This window comes from Cebus imitator, unplaced genomic scaffold (genome assembly GCF_001604975.1).
Source record: "Cebus imitator isolate Cc_AM_T3 unplaced genomic scaffold, Cebus_imitator-1.0 Scaffold15, whole genome shotgun sequence".
Lineage (NCBI taxonomy): Eukaryota > Metazoa > Chordata > Mammalia > Primates > Cebidae > Cebus > Cebus imitator.
In genome coordinates this window covers 9132594-9145070 of record NW_016107330.1, presented here as the reverse complement: position 1 = coordinate 9145070, position 12477 = coordinate 9132594, and the positions used below count along the sequence as shown (strand labels likewise).

The 12477-nt window shown below is 53.9% G+C and overlaps 2 protein-coding genes across 2 annotated transcripts in view; both read left to right on the top strand.

Moving 5' to 3' along the window:
- The window catches only part of ALDH4A1 (aldehyde dehydrogenase 4 family member A1), a 32206-nt gene extending 29158 nt beyond the window's left edge, over positions 1-3048 (top strand). The window contains exon 15 of the mRNA XM_017505836.2: positions 1551-3048. Within this exon, the coding sequence (XP_017361325.1) occupies positions 1551-1663 (113 nt within the window). The 3' untranslated portion in view covers positions 1664-3048. The remainder of the gene's footprint in view (positions 1-1550) is intronic.
- A 1194-nt stretch (positions 3049-4242) lies between these two features.
- The window catches only part of TAS1R2 (taste 1 receptor member 2), a 39173-nt gene continuing 30938 nt past the window's right edge, over positions 4243-12477 (top strand). The window contains exons 1-2 of the mRNA XM_037730254.1: positions 4243-4582; positions 6318-6445. The gene's annotated coding sequence lies outside the window, so the exon portion shown is untranslated. The remainder of the gene's footprint in view (positions 4583-6317; positions 6446-12477) is intronic.

The following is a 12477-nucleotide window of genomic DNA, read 5'->3' as shown; positions in this document are numbered from 1 at the left end:
TTTACAGAGGAGGAAACTGAGGCACAGGGCAGTGACTTGCTCAAGGCCACATGGGCCTGGTGGGGTTGTAATTTTGGCTCCAGCAACCACACTTTCTATACCATACCCAGTTTCTCTTAAGTCCAACAGCCTCTACTTCACAAATGGGAAACCGAGGCTCAGAAGGAGCAATGACCTGCAAAGGTTACTGCTCCCGAGTGGCAGAGCCAGCGCTGAATCCAGGTGTGCTGGGCTTTCCCACACCAACCAGTTCTCCCGTTCCTGGTGGACACTGGCTAGGTGTCCTACAGTTTAACTTGGCGCTAACTGCCCGGGGTTACCTTGTCTGACTTGGCTACGAATCAGAAGTTCCCACGATGCCCTCTTCAGTTTTGATACTGAACTCTGGCTCACAGAACCCTGGGGAGGCGTACTTACTATTACCTATGTATTGAGAAGGTATTTTAAAGGATACAGATGAGGCTGGGCACAGTGGCTCTCACACCTGTAATCCCAGCACTTTGGGAGGTGAAGAGATCGAGACCATCCTGGCCAACATGGTGAAACCCCATCTCTATGAAAAATAAAAAAGTTAGCTGGGCAGTGGTGGGTGCCTGTAGTCCCAGCTACTCAGGAGGCTGAGGCAGGAGAATCACTTGAACCCGCGAGGTGGAGGTTGTGGTGAGCTGAGATTGCGCCATTGCACTCTAACCTGGTGATGGAGCGAGACTCTATCGCAAAAAAAAAAAAAGGAAAAGAAGAAAATGCACAGATAAACAGCCAGATGTGCAGACACACAGGGCAAAGACTGGAAGGGTCCCCAGCACGGAGCCTCTGTCCCCCTGGAGTTTGGGCTGTGCCACCCCCTTGGCATGTGGGCTGTGTTCACCAATCCAGAAGCTCTCCTGACACTGTCCTTTTGGATTTTCATGGAGGCTTCATTACACAGATACAGTTGATTCAATCATTGCCCATTGGGGGTCAACTCAGCCTCCAGCCCCTCTGCCCTCCCTGGGGCTGAAGCTTCCAAGCCTCTAATCACAGGGTTGGTTCCTTTGCCAACCAGCCCCATCCTGCAAGAGCCCTCATTAGCATAAACTCATGCGTGATTAAAGGGGCTTGTTATGAATAACGGAAGATGATCCTTTCACCCCTGTCACTCAGGAAATCCCAAGAGCTTTAGGAGCTCTGGCTAGGAACCAGGGATGAACCCTAGATATGCACTTGCTATGGCACCCCAGGACCATGTGAGGTCTCTACCTCTCAGTCCAGTGCTCTCTCCACGTCGCACCCGGCCTCCTAGACATCCTTGCATTCCAGCAAGGATGCAAGGCTGGGCGCAAGGATGTCTGGGAGGCAGGGTGCGACGTGGAGAGAACAGCGGAGGCTCCCCAGCAGACTGGAGACTGGAGGCAGCGTCTCCCACCCATCCCTGACTTCGCATGCTCCAAGCTTGGTTGCAGGCCCGCTGCTGGCCGCCCACGCTGCCGGCCCGTCGATTCCATCACTTCTTCCCTTCTGCCCAGGCTGTTGTGTCTTTTCAGAGGGAAACAGAAGTGTCTTTTCCGCAGGAACCAATGACAAGCCAGGGGGCCCGCACTACATCCTGCGCTGGACGTCGCCCCAGGTCATCAAGGAGACGCATAAACCCCTGGGGGACTGGGGCTACGCGTATATGCAGTGAGCCGCTCGGGCCTCCACCGTCCACCTGTCTGTCCATCCAGGCGGCCAACCTCACTGCACAGGCCCCTCTCCAGCCCCTCCACCCCTTCCTTCTTCATGGACAGCTGCCTTTCTAGAGCCTGGGCTTGACCCCCTTGCTACTACTGTATTCTGGCCTCTCCCACACCTCAGGCTCTGGTTTGAGACTGTGTTGGGGAGGAACAGGGCCACTACCCCTTGTCCCATCGGCCATGTGGGAGATATGACCCTGGAGCCTGGCAGGTTCTCCTTCTTCCCTCCCCTGGGCCCAGTGGCTCAGGGACCTGGGGAAAGGAGATGGAGCAGCTCTCAGGATCCTTTGGGGAAAAGGAGGCAGCTCTGGGCCCCTCGGCAAACCTCACTACCCACAGAGGCTCCTGGCCTTGATCCCGGGTCCTCCAGGTGTCCAGGGTGAAGTGTAACCCAGGCTGACTGTGGGGCACAGAGGGCATCAGCTGGCCTTGCCCTCTCTGGTCTGGGCTGCCTACCTTCCTCACTGTGTCTTGCCCAGACCCACCTGGGCCAGGAGGCCCCTGTACTCAGCCACTGGCCTTAGATGCCGGCATGCCTTTCTCCAGGTGCCTGTGTTCTGCCGAGGCTCGTGTGATTCCTGGTCCGCGCCACATGGTGGGGCTGGGGACCCACTGGAGGCTACCTGCCAAGGCGTGGGATGGGGTGGTTCTGCCGGTTTGGGCTGTGATTCTGGAAAATTTTGGATGGGTCTCAGATCCTCTCAGGCCCTACCTCTAGAGACCGCCACTCCTAGAGCCAATCCCAGGGTCTGGAATTTCCCTGCAGGAGCTCAGCCACCACAGTGACATACATGGAGACACAGGCCGAGGTAGACGCTGCCCCTCCCTTCTCCCAGCCCCCAGAGGCCTGGCCTTGGGTTGGCCAGCCTGGGCCCAGGAGGTTGCCTGTAGAATCCTCCTCCTCTGCGTGGGAGTGGCTCTGTGTGGGCCAATCTGTCATTGGCCCATTCTTTTTTTGATGCAGCCAATCGGTGGCCACGAATGGCTCCTGGTTGGATTCTGAGTGGTCAGGGATTTATAAAGCGTGACTTTCAAGGATGGTTTTTAGGGGACTGTGAAAGTGTTGGGTCATCCTCCAGGATGGCTGCATGGGGGCCCCCCACCCCCGGAGCTGGTGTGGCCATTCCCCAAGTGCCACCAGCGCATGCCGGTGCCACCTGGGCCGGGTGTGGGTTCTGTGTCTTTCCAGGATCTATGTCATTTCCCATGAGGGGCCAGGGCAGGTGGCTGAGGGGACATGGGCTGGAGTATTCTCGGTTCTGCTGGTTCTACACTGTGAGGTGGCAATGGGATTTCCTCTGATGCCACCCAATAAAATGCCTGTTACTTAATCAAAGTGGTTGATGGTTTTTCTGGAGGGGATGGTGGGGGCAGCCAACATCTTCTAAGTCTGGTGGCCTTGCCAGGGTGTCGCCAGGTCACGGGCACAGTGCTCTCAGTGTGACAGAGGAACAGTAGGTGCTGATGTTTGAAATTCCCTGCTGGGTTCACATCCTGCTCACTGCCTCCTGGCCGGGTGATTGCCACAAAGTTATGTAAACCTCTCTGCTCCCTGACCTTCTATCTCATGTGGACCCACACTGCAACATCATGGGTACTCATGAGAATTGAATGAGTTAAAACATACACATGCTTAGAATAGTGCCAGACACATAATGATTAAAACATTTTACCCGTAAGGCTAGGTGCGGTAGTCCACACCTGTAATCCCAGCACTCTGGGAGACTGAGATGGGTGGATAACTTGAAGCCTGGAGTTCAAGACCAGCCTGCCCAATATAGGAAAACCCCATCTGTAGTAAAAATACAAAAATTATCCAGGCATGCCGGCGTGCACCTGTAATCCCAGCTACTCAGGGAAGCTGAGGCAGGAGAATTGTTTGAACCTGGGAAGCAGAGGTTTCAGTGAGCTGACATTCTAGTCAAACATTCTGGGTGTTTCTGTGAAGGTGTATTTGGGTGAGATTAACATTTAATTCAGTGGAGTTTTAAAAGCAAAAAGCAAGGCAGGCGACGGTTTGTCCTGTGGTGGGCGTGGTCTAATCAGCTGAAGGTCTTAATAGAGTGAAGAATGAGCTCTCCATGCAGGAAGGAGTTCTGCCCGGAGATTACCCTTGTACGGAAGAGCTGCCACTCTTCCCTGGGCCTCCAGCCTGCTGGGCTGCTGTGCAGACTTTGGACTTAGTAAGACTCCATAATCGCATAAGCCAATTCTTTTTTTTTTTTTTTTCCAACAGCATTTTATTTTATTTATTTATTTTTAAAATTTATTTATTCTACTTTAGGTGCATACTATATCTGGCATTTCTCCCCATGTTATCCCTCCCCACCCTCCCCTCCCTCCCCATCCCCCACTGTCTCTCCCCTACCCACCGCCAACTGCCCCCAGTGTGTGATGCTCCTCTCCCTGAGTCTACGTGTTCTTGTTGTTCAACATCCACCTATGAGTGAGAATATACAGTGTTTGACTTTCTGTTCTTGTGTCAGTTTGCTGAGAATGATGGTTTCCAGATTCATCCAAGTCCCTACAAAGGACACAAACTTCAGCCAATTCTTAAAACCTCTCTCTTGCTCCTGTTCTGTGTCTCTGGAGGACCCTGATGAATATATGTGCCGAAGACCCTGTATGGTTCCTTACAACAGCCTGGGGAAGGAAATTCTGCCACGCTTCCATTTTGCAGATAAGGAAATTTAGGTACGGAGGTCAGGGGAACGTCCTGGGGTATGGTATTGCTGAGATGGAAACCCTGGTCTGTCTGATTTCACAGCCCGTTCTCTCTCCTTCACCCAGATGCCCACAGCTGGTGCTGAGCTGCCTTGGAAAGACAAATGACCGGGAGGAGCCACTGTGGCCAGTTAGCTTGAGCCCAGGTCTGGGCCTGGCCTGGGCAGGCCAGCTGACTTGTGGAGTGGGGGAAAATGTGACCTGGCCTGTCCCCACCTGCACATGACGTAAAAGGGGCTGTTTTATAAACCACACTGACACCTCCAGGGACAACAGGCAACACCCAGTGTGCCCTAGGCTGGAGCACTGAAGGGAATGGTGGCAACGGCGTGTAGAGTCGAGGGACTGGCAGGCTGTTAATGTGTTTGAACCCATGGTGTGACTCGCTCGAGATCACACTGAGACAGAGGTGGCTAATTACTAAGTGCTTTACCTGCCTGGTTGCTTAGAGTCTTGGCAGCGACCTTACCAGGTAACTGTGGTGGGGCTTATGAAGGTTGGAGGCAGAATGACTAGTGCAAGGTCATGCAGCTGGTTAGGAGGAAGACGGGGGCTTGCCCCCGGGTCTGTGGGTACCCGCGGTCCCTGTTCTTCACCACCTGCTCCATCGGGCCCCCGCCTTCCAAGCTCCTGCTCTCCCACAGTTATTTCACCCATCCCTCCCCCACCTGCCACCTGTGCCTCCTTTTGAACCAGGGGTGACTCAAAGCTGTGGCTCACCCTGTTCCCTCTCTTCTCCCTCATCCCCCAGACTTGGGGCTGGTGGCTCTTGAGGGCCCAGGGCCTGCTCAGGGACCTGAGGCTTCTTTGCATGTTCATCACAATAAGTCTCCATGTCTGCAGTGGCCCAAGGAGCCCCTTCATTTCCCTGCTGTGGACAGGGGCCCAGCTGCAATCCTGGGCTTGGAGCATGAACCATTTGACTGAGGCCGGATGGCCGTGCCACCGCTGTCCCACGGGCTGCCAGTGGAGCATGCCCGCTAAGGAAATAAGGGGCCACCTGTGCCGGCTGCAGGACACCAGGCTGACCAGGATCTCCTGGGTGGCGGGGGTTGGGGGTGGTCAGGGGAAGCGGCAGGAGGCACACCCACTCTCTCCAGGAAGTCTTCATTTTCACTAATTCATCCCCCAACCAAATTCATCGCCTTATTTCCTGGATGTTCTGTTTAGGGGCCAGATAAGCAAATAACAAGAGCCACCATTGCTTGAACACAGGCTGTGTGCCAGGCATTGGGCTAAATGCTTCAGACATCGTGGCCTCGGATCCCCACGGCAGCCCCATAAAGCAGGTGCTGTTACTGCCATTTTACAGAGGAGGAAACAGTGGCACCGAGAGGTGAAGTAACTCACATACCAGGAGGAAATGAGCAAGCTGGGTTTCAGTCCCACATCTCTGACTCCCAAGCTCCTGGCCACAACCACCACTGTCTGGCACCCTGGAGCTGGACAGGTGCTGGGCTCAAACCCCAGCCTTAGTCCCTGGTTCCTGTGCCCTGACCTCCCAGCTTCAGATTTCTCCAGGAGCTAAGGACCAAACGAAATACTTAAAAACAAAATGCTGCATCCCATGCCCTGCCAGGGTGAGATGCCCAGTCAATGTGAACTTGTAATTTTCAACCTCAATACTTCTTCATTCTAGATATGTGAGTTCCCAGGAAAGAGGAGAAGCCAGGTTTAACTGAGCACCTATTAATAGGCCAGTTGTTCCTATGAATTCTCTTGGACCACACTGGTCTGTGAACTAGTATTTTAGCCTCATTTCACAGATGACGACCGAGGCTTACGGAGGTGAGGAGAGACCTGCTTAGTAAGGGGCAGGGGCAAAAGCAGCACTTGTTTCTGATGACCACACCAGCAACCCGTTGTCCTTGTCCCTCGCAGGACTCCATCCTTCCAGGCAGTCTGTGCATGGGCGGGAGGAGGTACCGCTGCTGTCATGGCTCTGAACACGACCAGCCAGCCTTGTCCTGTGCCTGGGTGGCTGCCAGCCACGCTGGATGATGGAGCAGGTACCACATGTCCCTTGGTCACCCAAAGTAGAGCAGAAGGCTGTTCCAGACCTCTGCCGTGCTTCCCTCAGCTCTGTGTGCCCAGGCAGTTGCCCTCAGCCCCTGAGCATCTGGTCCACAGAGGCACTGTTGGGCACCCGCTTCAGGATGTGCATCGGGGCAGGTATCACTGGAGGGAGAGTGAGACTCAGCCGGGGAAATGCCTGAAAGGGGCCACACAGCAAGTGCAGAGCCACAACTGGAACCCCAGTGAGTCAGATCGGTGCCTTATAGTCAAGAGCCGCAGAGTCATAGACCCCACCCTTTCACTAGGGCTAAAATTGAGGGTCCCAGCTGGGTACAGAGGCTCATGCCTGTAATCCCATCACTTTGGGAGGCTGATGTGGGAGGATCGCTTGAGGTCGGGAGTTCGAGACCAGCCTGACTAACATAGTGAAACCCCATTTCTACTAAAATACAGAAATTATCCAGGTATGGTGGCACATGCCTGTGGTCCCAGCTACTCAGGAGGCTGAGGCAGGAGACTCACTTGAACCCAGGAGGTGGAGGTTTCAGTGAGCCAAGATTGCACCACTGCACTCCAGCCTGGGCAACAGAGTGAGACTCTGACTCAAAAAAAAAAATGATAAATGCAAATTTACATTGTTAAATTCTCAGCACTTTGAGAGGCCAAGGTGGGTGGATCACTTGAGATCAGGAGTTGAAGACCAGCCTGGCCAACACGGTGAAACCCCGTCTCTACTAAAAATACAAAAATTAACTGGCTGTGGTGGTGTGCACCTGTAATCCCGACCACACAAGAGGCTGAGGCAGGAGGATCACTTGAACCCAGGAGGTGGAAAAAAAGTCAATTCCCAGTGACTTTGGACAAGCCACTTAACCTCCTGAGCTCTGGTTCTTCATCTGTACAATGGGGATAAAAGGTCCTTCATAGAAATCTGACGAGCAGATGCAGTGCTGTTTGAAAGCATTGCAGAGGCTCCATAAAAGCTGATTCCCTTCCTTTAGGCTTTAGTTACTATTACCCTGTTGACTCTTATTGAGCTTGTGGTCATTTAAGACCTCCAGCTCTTTTTCTGGTTGAGAGGCAACCTGTTCAACGTCACTCAACAAAGTTTGGTGAGGAGGCTTGAGTGGATCCCTGGGTACAAAAGGATATCCCAACCATGGCAGGGTCCCTCCCTCAGGTCTTGGCTGACCCCTGGCTTCCCGGCTTTAGGAGCCCACACCACTCCGCTCCTTGGACATCTTGTCTCATAGGAGTCGGGTAAGAAGTGCTGATGAGGCTGGGTCCTCTGAGACCTGGCTTTGAGGCCTTCCCAGCAGCCCTCTTCCAAGGTGCTTCTGAACCAAGCAGGTTGGCTTAGGGGCTGCCCATCTCCCAGACTTGTCCTGGGGTGGCCCTGCGTGCCCACCCCCTACCCGTCATAAGCCAGACTGGAGGTGGGTTTCTAGTGGCCCAGTTTTTTCCTGGAGTATGGAGTGCTGGCGAGAAAGAGAGAGAGGGAATGGTGGGTGGGGAAGGAGGAGACGGGAGCGAATAGAGAGACTTGCAAGTAGAGAGGCAGAGACAGATGAGAGAGTCAGAAGCTGCATCCCCCAGTCCCTAGGGTCAGGCCCCTCTTGGGGCTTCCCCTGTGCCCCAGCCCCCATCTAACCATAAGGCAGGAGGAGGAAGGACGTTCAAAGCAGCCCCTTTCAGCTGACATGCTCATTTCCTTTCTGTGAGCCCTAGGGTAAGCAGATGCCAAGGCAAATGGGCAGCTCCTGTCTGGCTGTTTCCATAGCTCTCCCCTCTCTCCTTGCCCCGTGTACTTTGCATAAGTGTATCATGGCTGTTCATCACCTTGGCAGCCACACAGGTATGAACACGGGGACCGCAGGCCCTGGACCAGGCGGTGAGGGTGATGGCTGGGGCTGGCCTGCGCTGTGTCCACCCACACTGGGGCACGTGCTATGTGTGCGACACTGAAGGAGAATTCCAGTGATATTCCCAGGCCTTCCCATGGCATTCCCAGACATCTGTCCTCAGGGAAGCCGGTGCTCTGGACAGCGTCCGCTTGCCCCTCCTAGGTAATATCAGGGCCTGAGGGGACCTTGGAGATCATCTCAGCCCAGAGTTCTCAGATAAGCCTCCAGGGCTTATCTGGATGTGGGTGCATGGCTGCGTTTGTTGGGGGTGTGTTGGTGTACAGGGCTTTTATCAGAAGCTCAAAAGGACGCTTATCCCCAATCCATTAAGAAGCACTTAGTCCATTTTACAGATGGGGAGGGTGAGGCCCAGAGAATGCAAGTGACTTGCTCAAGAGCAGCGTCATAGGTTGGGGTGGAGCTGGACCAGGACTTTGACTCTCTGTCCAGTGCGACTTCAGATTTCAGTTTTCAGAGACACCATCTATCCATAGTAACAGCCCACGCTAAAAAGCTCTCCCTGTCAGTGGGACCCCCATTATTTCTTCCTTGTTGGAGTCCCTGAGTCTCCACCACTCCCATTAGCCCCCATTAGGGTCTTGGGTTGTTCCAATCTGCATACTTGCTGTGTGCTTTTGAGTAAGTTACTGATCCTCTCTGAACCTCTATCTCCTCTCTTCTGCAAAATGGGGAGCTAGTAACACCTTAAAAGGTAGAATAGGCCAGGTGCAATGGCTCATGCCTATAATCCCAACAATTTGGGAGGCCAAGGCAGGTGGATCGCTTGAGGTCAGGAGTTCAAGACCAGCCTGGCTAACATGGAGAAACCCCATCTCTACTAAAAATACAAAAATCAGCTGGGTGTGGTGGCACACACCTGTAATCCCAGCTACTTAGGGGGCTGAGGCAGGAGAATCGCTTGAACCCAGGAGGCGGAGGTTGCAGTGAGCTGAGATCGTGCCACTGCACTCCTGCCTGGGTGACAGAGCAAGACTCCATCTCAAAAAAAATCAAAACAAAACAAAACAAAAAATGGTAGAATAAAACAGGGTGGCAGAGCATGGCAAGGGGCTCAGCGCAGCGCCCGGCAGATAGTGAGTCCTTGAATCATGTTAACAACAGAAATCGCCGTGCTCACTGTCACCCTCATTGTCCCATGTTACACGGCACAGACCCTGCCTCCCCTAAGGAGCTCTTGGCTGGTTGGTGCTTCCTTCCTCTTTACCCCATCCCGGTGGCATCACCCGCTGTCCTGATGTACTTTGGATTGACCTCATTAGAGCAGAGGACTTAAATCCCAGCCTTAGCCCCTTGTTCCAGAAAGAAATCTGCCTTTCTGGACTTGGCCCAGAAAGAACTTGGCCCTGAAAGTCAACCTGCCTTTCCAGACTTGGGTGACTGCCCCTCTCCAGGCCTCAGTTTCCCTATCTGTACAATGGGTAGGCTTGTGGGTCTCTGTAGGCTCCCTTGGCTCTGACACTATACATCACATGTGGCCTGCTTCCCCGCTGTCTTCCAGCGTGCACTGCCCTCACCAGGGCCCTGGTTTCTGTCTCTGGATAGTAAACCTGCACACAGTGGGCTCAGCCAGTGCCCACTGGATGGATGGCTTGCCCAGACATTCTTGTCCTATACCACCCTCCCTGTCCCAAAACCTGAGATTGGGGCTCTGGGCCGACTGACACAGAGGCAGATAAAGGCAGTGCAAAGCGGGCCTCCCCACTCTATAGAGGAGGAAACAGACCCAAAGAAGGGAGAGTCAGGCCCAGAGCCCACATGTCCAAACACTCCATGCAGGGCGTTTCCTTTTGTTTTATGCGTCCCCAGCTCACATCCACTGGTTTACCCAGGCCCAGAGAGGGGCAGGGACAGGCCCAGATCACACAGCCAATTCTGCCTCTTCCTGCAGCACAAGGAGGCCTCCCGCTGTTGTCTTATAGGCCCACTGGACGACTCCGCCCCAGGAGTGGTCGGGGCAGGAAAAGGGGTGCCCTGAGATCAGCGCTACATCCTGGGGTTCCCAGTTAACTTAGATGCTCTATCTCTCTGCCATCCCCTTACCCCTAAGCTTTGCCAAATAATGTGGCTTTTCTGGAAGTCTCCGGAACATCCCAAGGCCTCCCAGCTCCCAGCATCTTTATTCCCTGATTCAGAACAGACATGTGCAGTCATATGTGGCTTCTTGTGGCCATACTGGGAATGAATCCTTCCCCGGGGGCGGGACCTGTGTTGAGGGAGGGCAGCGCCATCCCTGAACCCCCATGACGGGAGGCGCAGCGACAGCCTCTGTGGGCAGAACACACTCAGCATGGGGGCTAGGAGCTTGGGCAGCCTGGATTTACATTCTGGCTTCACCACCTAGTAGCTTTGTGACTTTTGGAAAGTTGCTTAGTTTCTCTGAGCCTCAGTTTCCTAATCTTAAAAATGGGAATAAAAATGGTTACTTTGAAGGGGAGTTGTAAGAATTAAATGCTAATGCAAATCAATTAAATGAAAATGCATTAAAACACTTGGCACAATGCCTGGAATTTAGTAGACTCTGGGTGTGTTTAATACATACCAGGTGCGGTGACTCAGACCTGTCATCCCAGCACTTTAGCAGACAGAGGAGGGAGGACCGCTTGAGGCCCGGAGTTCACGACCATCCTGGGCAACATAAAGAGACCCCGTCTCTACAAAAAATTTAAAAACTCAGCTGGGTGTGGCAGCACGTGCCTGTAGTCCTAGCTACTCAGGAGGCTGAGGCGGGAGGATCGCTTGAGCCCAGAGGGTCGAGGCTGCAGTGAGTTTTGATTATGCCACTGCTCTCCAGCCTGGGTGACAGAGTGAGACCCTGTCTCTAAAAAACAGAAACAACAAGGCCAGGCGCAGTGGCTCAAGCCTGTAATCCCAGCACTTTGGGAGGCCGAGGCGGGTGGATCACGAGGTCAAGAGATCGACACCATCCCGGTCAACATGGTGAAACCCCGTCTCTACTAAAAATACAAAAAATTAGCTGGGCATGGTGGTGCGTGCCTGTAATCTCAGCTACTCAGGAGGCTGAGGCAGGAGAATTGCCTGAACCCAGGAGGCGGAGGTTGCGGTGAGCCGAGATCGCGCCATTGCACTCCAGCCTGGGTAACATGAGTGAAACTCTGTCTCAAAAAAACAAAACAAAACAAAACAAAACAAAAAAAACAGAAACGACAAATCATGCTCCGGGAAAGGTGCTATTTGTTGTTACGACCCACTCATAACCCCTGGGTATTTGGCAGGGTGGGTGTCTACGGTCTTGGGAGGTCACTAGAATGCTACCCCAGGAAGATCCTCCAGGGACCCAGATCCAAGGAAGCCAATGTGGCTGTGGTTTGTGGCACATGCCGCAGGAGAGACCAGGCTGGAAAGGCTGGGAAAGGGAGGATGAGTGAGCTGGGGCCAGGCTGGGGAGGCCTCAAATGCCAGGACAAGGAGCTCAGACTTGATCCAGCTGGAGACAGCGGGGTGGGGTATTAGAGCAGAGGAGGGATGAACGGAGAGCTGTGGTTTGGGGTTTTAAACAGACAGCATGGGGCAGATGGAGAGGTGCAGAAAGGGGGTGATGAGGGTCTGCAGGGGGTGTGACGTGGAAAGTGGATGGCATGGAGAGAATCCATGGGGTAGTGGAGTCAGCGCTGCGGCTCTGGGTCAGCTGACATGGAGGTGGACAGCGGCAGCGCACGGGGTTTTTAATCACCTCTTTGTACCTTGAAGCCTCTGCCCATCAGAACCGTGGAGCCCAGCAGCTAGGTACGTGCCTGTGACCGACCCATTCCAGCTGAGTGGTGTGTGGCCGGTCCCCTAAGGCTCGGCCACCTGTTGCTAGGGCTGGAAAGGAACAAAACAGCTCTAAGTGGACAAGGGTCTCTGATTCAAATGGGTCCCTAGTTCAGTGGAGCCACCTCCCCACCTCTGACTCCTTGCGGGTATTCACCTTTGAATTTAGGAATTTCCAACTTTCTGTTTTGCCAACAACCCTGCCCTTTGGTGTGGGGTCTGAGGGTTGGGACCCAGAGAGGGTGTTTCTAGGCTGACGATGGTAGCCTTCAGAGGGAGCGAGACCACTCCCTCCCCCCACTCCCTCCCCCACTCCCTCCCCCACTCCC